Source organism: Eleutherodactylus coqui, chromosome 10 (genome assembly GCF_035609145.1).
Source record: "Eleutherodactylus coqui strain aEleCoq1 chromosome 10, aEleCoq1.hap1, whole genome shotgun sequence".
Lineage (NCBI taxonomy): Eukaryota > Metazoa > Chordata > Amphibia > Anura > Eleutherodactylidae > Eleutherodactylus > Eleutherodactylus coqui.
This window is the reverse complement of record NC_089846.1, coordinates 23843027-23855259: the sequence shown is the minus strand read 5'-3', so window position 1 is coordinate 23855259 and position 12233 is coordinate 23843027. Positions and strand designations below refer to the sequence as shown.

The window sequence follows — 12233 nt, the reverse complement described above, 5'->3', positions numbered from 1 at the left end:
GATTGAAGCTACTTAATTGCCTATAAAAACCAATAGCGGTAGCCATTTTTTGATGGTTGCCCATATTTAGAGTTGCAATTCGTTAGGCTTGGAGGTCATTGACTGCTATGAGGACTACATCTCGGAACCACTGAGAATGTACGTGCGTCTACTATCTACGGTCTGCAAGACTACTTTTAGCTGCCCAAATTATTAGTGAGTTGACAAAAGACTTTAAAGCACCATAGAAAGACATCTCCATGGCTTATCTCCCAGCGACTCAATTGCGTGGCTGCTTCTTATGGCGTATACCATGCACCACACATCGGCTTTACACACTAGGGTGGAGAAGATGCAGCTAAGGCAACCTATACCACTCTCTAACTAAATACAAATATGCATATCACGTTACTAAACCAATGTTTAAAGGGGTTGTCCAGTTGTAAACCATTGATGACCTATCTTTAGGACAGGCCATCAATAACAGATTGCCGCCCAGGATCTAAGCTGAATAGCTGTTTGCTGGGCTAATGAACTCATGCACGGAGCTGGTTTTCTGCAGGAAGTAGACAGCTTTATTCCCACCGCAGTGGCCAGGCTTGGTATTACATGCAAAGATCCCATTCATTTCAATAGGAACCTTACCTGTAATACCAATCTTGGCCACTGAGGTGGGAACAGTGCTTTCTGCAGAGATCGGCTCAGTTCACAAGCACAGCAGCCTGGGGAACAGTTGATTTGCAGAGATGGCAGACCGCTGCTAAACTACTATTGATGGTCTATCCTGCAGAAAGGACATCAATAGTTTAAAACTGGACAATCCCTTTAAGTGGCAGCGTATATAAAAAACCCTCCCTAAATGAACTTTTCCATCCATTGCTAAGTATCAAAGCACATAAAACATGTCTGACAACACTGGCTCTCCATGCCTATATGGACATCCAAGCTTGTAGAAGGACTGATTGTATATCAATGGATATTAAATGCTCCTCTATCACAGATATTGTGACAACCCTTCATTCTGGGAGTCATTATGTGAACATTAGATGCCACAAGTAGTAGTCGGGCTTTAACAACTGATGGGGCAGCTTTATTAAATGTGTATTCTGGGCATTTACTATTAGGATAAGTCATCAATAGTCAACTGGCGGGATTCGCCACTCAGGATCCCCACCAATCCGCTGATCCTCCGGCCCGCTGTCCAGACATCCGCATCAGTACTCAAAGCTGGAAGTGTAATAGAAGGGCTGTGCTTATAATGAAATCAGTGGCAGCCGTGCCTTCCATTACACTTCCAACTCATCACAATGGAGGAGCCAGAAGTGTAACAGAAGGCATCACTCCCATTCATGCCAATGGGAACAAAGTCTTCCATTAACCCTCCGGCTCTGACCACTGATGTGGATGTCCAGCTCTGCTGCGCTGACAGTGAACAGGAAGATCAGCTGATCGGTGGGGGTCCTGAGCAGCAGACCCCTGTCAGTCAACTATTGATCACCTATTCTGGAGGATAGGTCATCAATTGTAAATGCCTGGAATACCCCATTAAGGATGTCTAATATGTAGCCAGCAGTAAGAACAAGCGCCAAATCTATCACATTGGCACATTTTTAGTGCACATTGACAGTTTCCGCACTTCATAAAATCTCTTGGATGGTATACGTCAGGAGAATTGTTTGCGCCTAGAAACTGTCACAGACCCACCCGTATTAAATCAGGCATTTTACAGCTTGACAGATTCATGCCTCCTTCTGTAAACACTTTTGAGAAGCGTCTAGCAAAGCGTAAAACACCTGTTCCTTTGGACGCAAATCCTTACTACATTTGACTAAAATGATTTGCGCCCAAATTCTGGTGCAGCAGAAACAGTAAAACCGCCCCGATGTACTTTACCGCATCAGTCTCCCATAGCCTGACGAGCGGAGGCCGGTATCTCGGATACACAACCAACACCAATCACTTAGTGGGATTTCCTATTATATAAAACAAAAAATAGATTATGTTCCCATTCTTGTATCATCAGACAGGTGATGGAAAACCACCAACTTCTGCGGGTTACTCCTCTAATCTCCCTTTGCAGCTCTCACTCAAGAACTAAATCCCTTTGCCGACCACAAATGTAACATCTGCTAGTTTTAGGAAGAGTCCATCAAAGTAACGACTTACTGCCTTCACATCTGCGCTGGAGCCTCCGTTCGGAGGTGCAGTCGCAGATCCAGCACAAAATACCGGAAGAAATATCGCCGCGTGCCGGGCAGCTGAACGAAAACGGAATTTCCCCTAGTATAGTCAATGGGGTCCTTTCGGAGCGGTTCAGTTCCATCATACGACGCGCCCGTTCGGCCAGGCGAGTCCCTTTCCTGCTCCCGACAGGATTTTCAAGGGGGCTTATATTTCAAGCCGGGCTGCATTAAAAAAAACCAAATCAACAATACATCACCTAACAGGCGCAGTGCGCTCCGCCGCACTTCTCCGCAGGTCCCCGGCACACTTGCTAGTAGTTTTGAGCCAGCACTTCCTTGTCAGAGGTTGAAAAACCCCGTTTTCAGGAAGCACTGGCTCTGATTGGTTCATTGAGCGCTGCAGTGATTGGCTAAGCCACGGTGTTCGAGAACCAATCACAGCTATTCACTGTTTAAGATCCTATTGCTGAATCCTATTGCTTTCTATTGGCCACTGACACCTGCATTTTTTTTTACATGCATGCAAAAAAACTAACAAAAAACAACAACACATCATTTCCGATTTGGGGCATAATACACACCAATATAGGCTATGGGGATTTAATAAACGCAGCAAATATCCATATGTGCTGTGTAATGTGTATTAGGCGTGTGAAAAATACATGACTAATATGGCCGTTACACCGCGGCTACACAGCAACTAGAAGAGTCAGAAGTTTGTAAAAAGTTCTTTGTGACCGTTTTCCCCAGAGGAAATAAATTAACTTAAAAGGTGATTTTCACATGCGGGGATTAGCAGAGGATTTAAATTCTAATCCACTACAATTTGATGATTTTCCCCCCAGATTTGTGGAGCTTTCATTCACCAAAGTCCATGGTAAAATTAGTATGTAACACATATACGGTAAGATTTCAGGTCACTCTGAAACCCGCAGCATGTGACCATAGTCTTAAAGGGAACCCGTCATCAGTTATTACCAAATTAACCGTGAACTGCGCTACAATTCTGATGGTCCTCTCAAAGTTATTTTGCTATGTGTGCGGGCCGGACCGTCTTTGCTACAGTCTTTGCTGCTGGCTTTACCCCTTCGTCTGATGTGGATAATGAATTAGGCTAAAGGAGAAACGACACCCCTCCCGACTCACATCACAAGCCTCTCACCAGCCAAGCCAGAAACCTACTGCACACTGATGAGGGGCAAACACCCTGAAACAGCTGTCTGTGTATGGATTCTGGCTTCAAATCCCAGTAATTTTTATAAGGCTTGTATATTGAGTCTAACCATGGCTTGCAGGAATGCTGCCTTCCAATAGGTGGTGCTGCAGAGGTGTTGTTACATTAGCAAATATGCAAATAAGGACAGAGGAGCATGCATGGCCTTATAAGTCTCCCCACACTCCTTCTAGGTGCTCTCCCTAAGGAGCAACGATAAACTTCCCGACTCGCAAGAAAATAGAACAAGGCTTCGGTTTTTGTCTCACACCATCGATGCAAGAGGAAAAATGCTTGTGTAAAGTAACTCAATAAAAACAGCGGGTTAACACATCGTATGAGTTCTGGGCGTCACACAAACACGCAGAACTCGCGCAATTATGGCACCCGTGTAAATAAGCTAAAGATAACCATTACGCTGTCGTTCCTTCATTCAGGGATTATTCTGATTGCCAGATTTGAAGTCGGGAAGGAATTTTTGTTGCAAAACAAGAAAAATTACCTTCCACTTCATGGCGGGGTTGCCTTCCTCTGGATCAACACTACAGAATAATAAGCTAAATTGGATGGACACGTCTTTTTTTTTTCAGCTTTACATACCAGGTTACTATGTATGTCATTGGCATATGCCATCACTTCATGATCTGCAAGGGTCCGACCTCTGGAACCCCAACCGAGCCCGACAACGCTATTTTATGGCTGCATCCCCTTCACCATGCCCAGTGGGTTGTTGGAGGACCCCATTGTGCAGGGACTTCTGCACCTTCATTAACAGGATCCCATACATCACTTCATAAAATGGGTAAACCTCCTTAAATATCAGGACCCGAGATTGGGGGACCATGACAATACAAACTAGCACCATCAAAGAGTCCCTAGTCTGGGGGAGTTTTCTAGTGTTAGGGCTCATTCACACAGATCTATTAAACTGCAGTTTGGCACGCATAATACAAAGTACTGAAACCCTATTGATTTGCATTGGGCTAGTCAGACCTGTGTTTTTTACATGCTTGGGAAAAAAATTGCAGCATATCCAATTTTGGCCCATATTACAGAACAAAATGAGCAATAAAAGAGAATGGGATTGTGCAAACTTTTGCCCCCGGGCCCATGAGCCTTTAGCTATACCCCTGGGCTGAACTGTATTTCTTCTACATGGGTAGATGTTCTACTACAACAGGGGCATCTGTGGCCCACATCAGGTCAACATCGAGAAGGAACACATGCACAAAAAGTTCCTCCTGGTCAAGTTAACTGGACAGAAGACATTTTCTACTAAAAATATGCACTACCAACATTTTAATACAGAAATCTCTAATGCAACAGGTATCATACATAAGAAAAAACAATGCTTCCACTTACTGGGGCACCCTGATCCCCTTTGGGCCCAGGAGGTCCCATCAAGTAAGGAAATGCAGTTGGGTCGAGCCACAGGTAGTCGTAAGTAACCGGTATGCTAGTAAATGACGAGGAGAGGTGATGAAACCCAGATCCTGGTTTTGTGTAAGGTATCGCAGTGGCTGTTGAATAGACCTTGGGGCCAATGGCGTGAGGCTTTGGGGTCGGAGGACTCGTTATTTTCTCCAACGCTTGCTTTGGGATGGTGGTATTTGTAGTCCTGGGTTTTCCGGTGCTTTTTTTCACCTGCTTAGATGAGGCAGTTGTTGCTGGAGGCCTGATCGTTGTTTTTTGGTAGAAGGTTGGCTTGGTTATTTTTTCTGATGGCACCTTCTTGGTCTTTGTAGCGTTGAGTCCGAACGACGCGCCGAGTTTGGTTACCGAGAGCTGAGGCGACGAGGAAGACGTAGATATCCTGAGGGCCACTGTAGCAGTCCTGGTTAAGACGCTTGAGGAAAGTTGAGTGTCGGCTTTACGAAGGGTTGGAGATGTTGAGGGTTGCAAGGTTGGCATTTTTGTTGTTAACTTCACAGAAGGAATCTTAACTTTGGCATTGGTGGTCAAGTTTGTTCTATTCAACTCTGTCTGAGGAGCAACGGTGGAAAGATGACCTACAGATTTCAATACCTCTTGGGCGGGAGGCAAAATGGCTTGTAGGGGTAACAGTGGAATCAGAGGTGGCAGGTTCGGCCGGTAGGTATCTGCTTGCCTGCACTGCTTCTTGAGATATTTACAGTAATTATGAGCTGCCTTGGCGGAAGGATAAATATCAAACTGGCAAATAGCACCTTCAAATTGTATAGTCTGCTGGTTCAACTTGCCCAGCATAAATACGCCAGCAGAATCCAACGTGTCATCTTTCTTTATATGCAGACTGGCATTAACTCTTTGCTTCCCACAAGAAGTATATAGAGTCACCTTTTGGCCTTGAATATCAATGGCCATATTGTGCCACTGGCCATCATGGACATTGTAATCAAAATATACAGATTGCTTGTGACCCACGTACACTATAATTTTCCCCGGGATGAATTGCAACCCAAGCTCAAGTTTTTTCTTTTTGCTTCGGACAGCGAATAAAAAGGCATTGTTAATGCGATGGGAGCAGAGGCTCAGCACCAAGGTGAGATTCGTTCCTAAGCTCAGCGGTATGACGGAGTATATCGGAGCTTCGATACGCGCTCGCTGCGTCAAAATGACTCCCGACTTAAATGGTATGACCCCTTCGGGAATTGGGCGGCTGGATGGCTTGCTTCCCATGAGACCCAACTTCTGAAGAACGTCCACATCTGAAACCCAGACACATAGATACGTTAGACTCTTGTAACCACATCCAGGGCAATAAATATAGACACTATGGCGGATATACAAGCATCAGGCAGACATACAATCACACGGTGCATCCTAATGAGTGGCTGACGAGCAGCTGTGGACGCTTCTGTCTCTTAACGAGAACCAGTTCAAGGGTATGCAGCCCCTAGGCAAACCTTCAGACTTCCGTTTTCCTCTAGATTGTCAAGATGCCAATCACGTATCAGGATGTAACAGATAAAGGAATGAATGGAAAATGGATATGAAAGATTTATTGCGAGCCGCCTATCGCTGTACGACTGGACGAATGGCCTTTTTATGCCTTCGTTACATTTAAACTACAATTATATCTACATATCTATTACATATACACATTTGTATGACGAGACTACATTATAGGTAGAGATGAGCGAGTATACTCACTAAGGCACATTACTCGAGCGAGTAGTGCCTTAGCCGAGTATCTCCCCGCTCGTCTCTAAAGATTCAGGGGCCGGCGGGGGCGAGGAGCGGCGGGGGAGAGCGGGGAAGAACAGAGGGGAGATCTCTCTCCTTCTCTCCCCCCCCCCGATCCCCGCCGCAACTTACCTGTCACCCGCGCCGGCCCCCGAATCCTTAGAGATGAGCGGGGGGATACTCGGCTAAGGCACTACTCACTCGAGTAATGTGCCTTAGCGAGTATACTCGCTCATCTCTAATTATAGGCGTTCCCATATAGCTCGGTGTATATTAGCATTGCAAACAGCTTTTTCTGATGGCATGAACAGCGGTGCCTGTAGTGCCAACATACCTGAATTTAAATAATGAACCCCATTCAACCTAATCTGGTGGTGATCATTTAGATCCATCAGTAATGGATCGGTCACAGCATCATGGCTTTCATTAGAATTGTAAACCCAGACATCAGCGTTAAGAGACCTTTCACGCGGGACGGAATTCCCGGAAGCCGAATCCACAGCTGCGGAATCCCACACCAAAATCTGTAGAATTTACTGCGGCTTGCGTTGCGTCGTGCGGCCTATTGCGTCCCGTGTGAAAAGGTCCCTAGTAGAGCTTAAAACAAACTTGATTAGCTAGTAAGGGATGAAAAATTAATCACTTCCAGCGCCTTTTCTTTTTCTGAGGTGCTCACGTGCCTCCGCAATCAGGTTCCAAAGTTATAGCTTGCCATATGCAAATGAGGAAATTAAGAGTCATTTGGCCAAGTAGAGTCATACTGAAAGAACCACGCTCCCTTTCTTTTGATGCAGAGCTCTTTGAATCTCCCATTACACAGTAAACCCAGAGAAAGGGGAGGCCATTAGCTCAGCAGCTCATAAACCAATGTGACTCTTCTGGGCCAGATGACTCTTCTCGGCTCATTTGGATACAGCAAGCTATAACTCTGGAACCTAATTATTGCTCCTATATGAAAGCAGAAGCTGCTGCTCCGACCCCGGTGTAGTGGCCGGCGCTTGTATTTGCAGGCTGGGGTATCATTAACCCTTTCCAATCCAATTTTGGATTCAGGGTTTCCTAAAAGGCTTTCTCTTTTTGCTGTTACACAATGGTGCCATCTGCTTGCTAAAGTCAGTGTGTGCATGCCAGAGAGGCTCCGACAGCTGGGAATAGATGGTAAGAATACCCTTTCAGACGACTTCTGATATTGGAGCTGTACAAGCTTCAATCAGAAAGTAGGAAGATGTCAAGTGGATTGGAAAAGGTTAAAAAAAAAATTTAAAAAAAATCAATGGGAGCTGCACCTGCAATTACAAGCGCCAGCCACTACACAGGGGTCGGAGCAGCAGCTTTCACTCCATACCTGTGTGATGTGGAACTGACAGTGGGCACCTGATCTGCGGGGGTCCTAAGCAGTGAACCCCAGCCGATCTACTACTATTGATGATCTATCCAGAGGATATGAGAATATCAATAATATTTCCTGGAAAACTCCTGTAACACTACTTTGTTTCCCACTTGTCCATTATGTCCCTAGTCCCCCCTTTGTCAGCACCCCCTCACCTCACACAGACCACCAAATGAGACTTTTTGTGATCACAAGACAAATTCATTTATAACCTTACTGATACGCCTTCTTTGATTTCGATGACAATTCGTGGTTTGCCATATTTCTTGTGTACATATGCGCCTCTCTACCCCCCATGAATGCATTGAAATTAGTGCGAAACCCAAAATCATTTACCTTCAGCTGCTCCCTGAGAAATATCCAGGCAACAGGAAACATAGAAAAGAATCCAAAGAAAGAGCGATCTCCTGAAAGAGAAGGAAAGGAACTTTAGTCTGAAAGATGCAATACAGCAGATAAAAAGGAGCAGCAGTTTCTCAATCTATAGTTCTGTCCATGAAAATATTCTAAATGCAATCTACTGTCTTATCAGAAGCTCAGGCTGCTGCTTTGCACCTTTACCATACTTTACACTGCAGCTCTGCTTATTCAAGCTGGCTGCAGTCTTCACTCCACTGCATCAGCAGCACCTACTCAATAACGGGTTGGACCCCCTCTTTGGGCAATCACAGCTTTGAGATGTCGGGCAACAGATTCCACAAAGTGGAGAACATCCCCCATAACCAACTCACCCGCTGAAGCATGAACATCCCAATCATGTTCAACGGGGTTACAGTGCAGGGAGTTTGAGGGTCAGGGGGGAGAATTCATTGTCATCCCTCCAACTACTCCCTACTAATCCGAGCTCGATGACACGGGGTATTGTCCTGTTAAACGATGGCACTGTGCTTGGGGAAGACTTCCGGAAGATATGGGTGCAGATGGTCAGTTAACAGGTCCCTGTAGCATTCACCATGAAAGGCTTATGGTATGATGACCTTGGCCATGCCAGGAAAATGCTCCCCAAACCATGACACTGCCACCATCAGCCTGTTGTTCCCCAACTGTGGGCCTATGGGATGCGGCTTCATGAGGTTTATGCCAAATGTTGACCCGGCCATCTGTATGGTTCAGCAGGAAACGGGACTCCTCACTCTTGACGACCTTCTGCCGTGTGTCCAAGGTCAATTGACGTCTTTCCAGGCCCCTATGTGAGGGCTTTCCTGGTATTGACGCAGGATCAGTCTTTGGCTACTGAACTCCAGTCGATACAAAGTACGGCGCATGGTCATTGTAGAAATTTGTCTAACTCCCCGCTGTTGTACTATTGGGTTAGTTGGTCTACTGTAGTATGTCGTTGCTGAGATACCAGACATGCCAATTCATTTTTGCCTCTAGGAGCAACCATCACGTGGTTGTCACTGTGCTATCTTGTGTCGGGTGTCTGTCCATAGTTCAACAAGTCTTAATACCGCAGTTTGGGTACAGCCAACAAGTGCGACTGTTTCAGAAGTAATGGCACCACACCACCGGGCACCAACAATTTGCCTGTTGTTTAAGTCACATGTTTACCATAACAGCCAAATGTTACCTTCTGCTGGGCAGAAGAGAGGTCAGCACATTATCTGACTGCTGATCGTGATGCGGCGATCACGTGTTTCCGTGTTACTGATCACATGATGTCATGTGTCAGCTCTTCCTAATGCAGTGATCTTCAGTGTATAAGCGCAAGTCAATTTAAACCCCAGAAAATTAATGTATGGTTGATTAGTTTACAAGAAGTATGTATGATTAGACTGAGTAGAACCTGTGGGGTAATTGGCACATATCTACAGAGACCAATAAGACCATAAAAGGGGCATTAACTTCAACTGTGTAACATGCAGACCAGTTTGGATCACGAAGGGTATCGTTTCTCCTTAGGGAGAACATCTATAAGGTGACTTATAAGGCCATCCATGCTCCTCTAAGAAAAATGCAAAGATGGAACAATACCTCTACAGCACCACCTATTGGAAGGCATCATTCCTGCAAGTCAATGTCAGACCTTTTAACAAGCCTTCTAACAATGACTGGCAATTGTAAAGCCAAAGCTAGAGTCTTCCCCAGAAGGAAAAGATAACCATTAGAGTTGAGCGAACATACTCCGGCAAGCTTGATGCTCGTTCGAGTATTAGCGTACTCGATGGTGCTCGTTACTCGAACAAGCATCAAATTGTGTTCGACCCCGCCCCAGCTTTTGGCTCCTCCCCGCTGTGACGTGCCAGTTTTAGCCCCTCCCTGCCACGATGCAGCGCGTGCCATTTGAAAATTTCTGGGAGGGAGAGGGAGAGGGGAAAAACAAACACACGAACCAAGGAAAAAACAAAAACTAAAGCTCGGGACCATGCATTCCACATACAAAAATGCTCGAGTCTCCCATTGTAGTCAATGGGGTTCGTTACTCGAGTAGAGCTCTTGAATTTTACGAAAAGCTCGACTCGAACAACACGGACCCGAGCATTTGGGTGCTCGCTCATCTCTAATAACCATGCACAGATAGCTGATTCGGGGCATTTGCCCCTAAGGGCTCATGTCCACGGGCAAAATGTGATTTAAAATCCGCAGCGGATCTCCCGCGCGCGGATCCGCACCCCATAGGGATGCATTGACCAACCGCGGGTAGATAAATACCCGCGGATCGTCAATAAAAGGCATTTTAAAAAAAATGGAGCATGAAAAAATCTGGACCATGCTCCATTTTCATGCGGGTCTCCCGCGGGGACGGCTCCCGCGGGCTTCTATTGAAGCCTATGGAAGCCGTCCGGATCCGCGGGAGACCTAAAATAGGAATTAAAAGCATTTACTCACCCGCAGCGGGCCGCGAAGCTCTGCTCTTCCTCACGGCCGCATCTCCCTTGCTTCGGCTCGGCGGATGTGCCCGGCGCATGCGCGCGGCACGTCGACGACGTGCCGCCGGCGTCAGGAATTCATCCGCCGGCCGAAAATGAAGATCCGGCCGTGAGGAACAGCTGACCTTCGCCGCCCGCTACGGATAGGTAAATGCTTTTAAATTTCTATTTTCAGCGCTCATGTCCGCGGGGCAGGAGGGACCCGCTGCAGATTCTCCATGTAGAATCTGCAGCGGATCTGATTTTCCCCGTGGACATGAGGCCTAATCCGTGTGCAGCAGGTTTCTGGCTTGGCAAGTGAGAGGCCTATAAACGTGGGTTGGGCAATATATAGTTTCTCCATAGGGACAGCACCTACAAGGTGTGAGTAGACATATAAGGCCTATCTAAGTCTTGTTCCATCTTCCCATCTTTATTTTGGCCAATTTAGAGATCTAGTAGCATTACAGAGCAGATTGATATATAATTATGTGGAAAACAACTTATTTAGCTAAAACTGCTCATTTTGGGTTTAGGAGTCCAATGGGCTGTCTAATCAGTGACTGATCGTCATTTCTGAATGCATGTAGTCTTCGATAGGACCGCCCACTGGACTTCTAAACCAAAATAAGCAGTTTTAGATCAATAAATGAATCTTTACCCACAAAACTACATATCAAACTATTCCGCTCCTCCTGGTCTATAACATGCCGCCTGCAAACCAGACTGCATTTCAATGTGACAGGTTCCCTTTAAGGATTTCCACCGCCTGCATATATACCCTGCATAGTAGGCTTATGCCATAGTTCAGTGCTTAGAGCTTCCACATAGCCAACCACTGTACACCTAAATGGCGGTGGGTTGTGGGTGGTCCCGGGGTCGCACAGTAGGGGTGCTTTTAGGGCCTGGCAACGATTTGACTGCAGGATGCAAAAAAATGCCATCTTCTAGACACTTTATGCAAATCTCTGTTTGATCTTTAATGTAAAAGGCTTCGGATACATGTGATGTAGCTTCAGTAGTAGTGAAGGTCATGGCGAATCCCGCTAGATCCCACCAAGTTCACAAGCGGTGACTCTGAGTCACTGTCACCAACCAAAAAGGTCAGAGAGACTGAGCTGTCCATTCTACTAACCCAGCTGCTTACAGAACATCGGCAGGAGCAACAAAAGGGCACCCTGGAAAACGATGACAAATACACACCCACTCCGACCAGATCTGTGAAACACAACCCATTGTTACGCTGGCACAATGCGGTTCAGATGGGGGTTATACCGATTGGCAGCCTTTCCAGAAGCCCCCTACGTTGCAGTCACAGACTACCGCTAACAAAGTCATTTTATGAAAAAGCGTTCTTGGCTGCAGTTTCATACACTGTAGCCCTAAAGCTCTATTCATCTCAGTCCTCGAATACAATGCTAAAACTACAGTAAAAGCTGACACTAACACAAGAA

At 46.0% G+C, this 12233-nt stretch overlaps 1 protein-coding gene across 1 annotated transcript in view; it reads right to left on the bottom strand.

Annotated features, from left to right (window-relative positions):
• The window catches only part of COL27A1 (collagen type XXVII alpha 1 chain), a 280568-nt gene that overhangs the window by 242447 nt on the left and 25888 nt on the right, over positions 1–12233 (bottom strand). Inside the window, exons 2-3 of the mRNA XM_066580587.1 lie at positions 8267–8337; positions 4738–6062 (exon numbers count right to left, since the gene is read on the bottom strand). Of these exons, the coding sequence (XP_066436684.1) occupies positions 4738–6062; positions 8267–8337 (1396 nt within the window). The remainder of the gene's footprint in view (positions 1–4737; positions 6063–8266; positions 8338–12233) is intronic.